The sequence below is a fragment of the Marmota flaviventris genome, chromosome 13, assembly GCF_047511675.1.
Source record: "Marmota flaviventris isolate mMarFla1 chromosome 13, mMarFla1.hap1, whole genome shotgun sequence".
NCBI classification, from domain to species: Eukaryota; Metazoa; Chordata; class Mammalia; order Rodentia; family Sciuridae; genus Marmota; species Marmota flaviventris.
In genome coordinates, this window is record NC_092510.1 from 49,850,613 (window position 1) to 49,853,370 (window position 2,758).

Here is a 2,758-nt window from a genome sequence, read left to right on the forward strand (position 1 = left end):
ACTGGGACAAGTCTCTCATTTGTAGATAAAAAGCTTTAGATGGTGCAAATTTCTACAGCTCCTTAACATTCTACAACCAGTTAGTGGTAGAGCCATCACTAGATTCCAAACATCTATCAAAAACTAGAAAAATACTATTTCTTCTAAATATTGCCATCTTGTAACTACTTTTAAAACCACCTTTCCCTTTAAGCATTATGTACCCACTTATCATTTCCAGACTGAATAACCATTGCCTTATTCTTGTGGTTTACCTTTTCAAAGGTAATAGTGGGAGAACTTTTTAAGTTGAAACCTCTGGGATAAAGGAATCCTGGGAGCCAGCCTGAAGGGGGTGTCCGTCTCCATGCTCTGTCGTCACTGCACACTGGCACTCCTCCACCTGCATCACTACCTTGATCACGGGGGCCAGGCCAGTGCAGTTCAGCTGCAAGTGCACAGTGGTGAATTTAGCAGGTGAGCAGTGGGAGCAGAAGGTATGGGGGTGCGGCGTTGCTCCAGGAAAATGAACAGACCCGCACTTCCCAAAGCAAAGGTTGTTCTGAACAACGACTTTTTCACAGTCTTCATGGGTGATGGTCTAAAAGACAAACACATTTCCATTATGTTATCTTGAGTCATTTCGCTAGTGTACAACATGATGCAAAGAAGCTAGAGAGTGTAAATCAGGATAACAGACTAAAATTTCCATAGCTTTTCCATTTTGGATACATTTTGTAATGTCCAAGTGAGGGTATGTATTAGGGCATAAAGCCAACTTAACTAAATGTATTGAGTAAATTATTAGCCTTTTGGTATCCTCAACTTAATATGAAAATAGTTGGTACTATAAATGTCAGACTAAGACATTTTGTCTAGTTGAATGTGACCAATTGGAAAAATTCTAATGACAAACTTCTTATTTAAGTACTCTGTGTTACTATTTTATTCCTCACAGTACATTTCCCATAGTAGGCTCTCTATACATATTTTGTTCAATTGATCATAAAATAGACCAGAACATCACAAGTTTAATTCTGTCCTATTTTGCAGGAACTGTGATGCATTCAAATCTACAAAGTTGCATGGCAAAATTGCAATGCATGCACCTGTTACATCATCTTTGCCTCTCTCGTAACCTCATACACCTAGTTTTATGTGCCTTCCAAAATATACAAGAATCAAACATCTTAATTATAATTTAATTAGCAATATAATTCAAAATAAGAATTTCAAAGGAAATTTGATGGCTCAATTCTTAGAAGTAATTTTCTAATTGCACATGGGCCACAAAGCAGTCATTATTATTTGATAATTGACTTGTCAGTGCTGCATATCCTTGCCTTTGCAGGCAGAATACTTAACTGCCTCACACAGTCAATTGTCTTATAACACTGCCTGCTTAATTGGGTAGAGTTACTGGGCTGTGAAATTTTACTCTTCCCTGCATTGCTTTTGGTTCAACATCTTCATGTTTACGTATCTGATGCATTTTGTCTTAATAGAATTGGAATTGATCATGGTAAGTATATGTCAGCCAATACAACATAAATCCAGGGATAGGGTGGAGTAGGGGGTGTCATATCACATCTAGATTATTTTTTGAGAGCTTATGTAAAAATAAGTTAAACTAAATCATTTTCTATCACAATACTAGAAATAACACAGCAACTTTTGTCCCAAGAATCTCAATATAGTTTGAGGTTGTGGGATAGCTTTTTAAAAGTTGGATAGCTTTGACAACTATTAAAGAAACTTTCATAAACCTATGGTTAGGTGTGAAATAGATTAAGACTGTCACAATGAATGTGAAATTTGTTTGGGGAAGAATTCAGTACGTCCCACCTTATCTACAGAAGGAGTTGATCTGTTCACCCACATTCCAGAGGTGCAGAGATGTAGCTACAAATAAGTCCTGGTGATTGCTCTGTATTCCCAGTTTCCTAACTGAGGGCAGACTTACTTCTCTGGATAGGACACCCCCAGTCTAAAAATAAATAAATAAAACAGAGCGCTGTGTCCTTTGATTATCATATTGACAGTACCATTATACCATTCTTGTAGCATATCTGGCATGCCAAGAAATAACAGAGAGATGAGAAGGAGATATAGGGAATAAGATCATACTTTACCAAATCCTATGGTGACTATCTAGGACCAAGTTTGAAGTTAAGCAAGACTGATTCCCCACAGCTGCTTTTCCTCCTCTCTCCTTGTCTCAGCTGTTTCCCATCTTGCAAACCCCCATCTACTCTACCCCCAGGACACATACCTGGCTGAAGGGCACTGTCCTACAGGTCTCCCAATGTACTTCATGGCTTTTGATGGGCAAGATGACCCCTTGAGAGGCTGGACCTTTTCTGAACATGAAGTGGTGCCAGAATTTCTTGGCTTCTTCTTGAAGAGGAGACTTCTCTATTTTCTTCCTTTCCATTGGCTGACGGAGGGCCTGGGTCCCAGGTGGGGAGTACTCACTTTCTAAGTCCCCAAGAGGGTACAGTTCTCTCTCAGGCTTCTTCCAGATCCTGCCAAACATGGACAGCATCTTTTCTTTCTGCCTCTGGTCTTCCACTGCCAGGCTGGTGCCTACCAGGTGTGGCACTGCAACAAACAGATCCGGCTTGTCCTCAGCTTCCTCTTGGTTGTTGGTGGAGAGTTCTCGGCGGCTCCTTTCTAGGAGCAGGAGGGAAAAAGAACTGTGACTTCCAGGGTCATCCAGGCACCAGCCAGCCTTCCCCAGAGGCAGGAGCACAAGCAATTGAAGTAAAAGCAGATGCAT

General features: G+C 40.5%; 1 protein-coding gene across 1 annotated transcript; it reads right to left on the reverse strand.

Moving 5' to 3' along the window:
* Window positions 1–283: 283 nt before the first annotated feature.
* Window positions 284–2,758, reverse strand: Cer1 (cerberus 1, DAN family BMP antagonist). Its single transcript, XM_027950581.2, has 2 exons — window positions 2,252–2,758; window positions 284–580 (listed from the first exon to the last, which is right to left on the reverse strand). Exons 1-2 carry the CDS (start codon window positions 2,756–2,758, stop codon window positions 284–286), a joined length of 804 nt encoding a protein of 267 aa, XP_027806382.2.

Coding starts and splice junctions, on each gene's coding strand:
- Cer1 (XM_027950581.2), bottom strand. CDS start 2,758: ATGCATCTGCTTTTACTTCAATTGCTTGTGCTCCTGCCTCTGGGGAAG. Junction 581..2,251: donor GGACAGTGCCCTTCAGCCAG/GTATGTGTCCTG, acceptor TTTGTCTTTTAG/ACCATCACCCATGAAGACTG.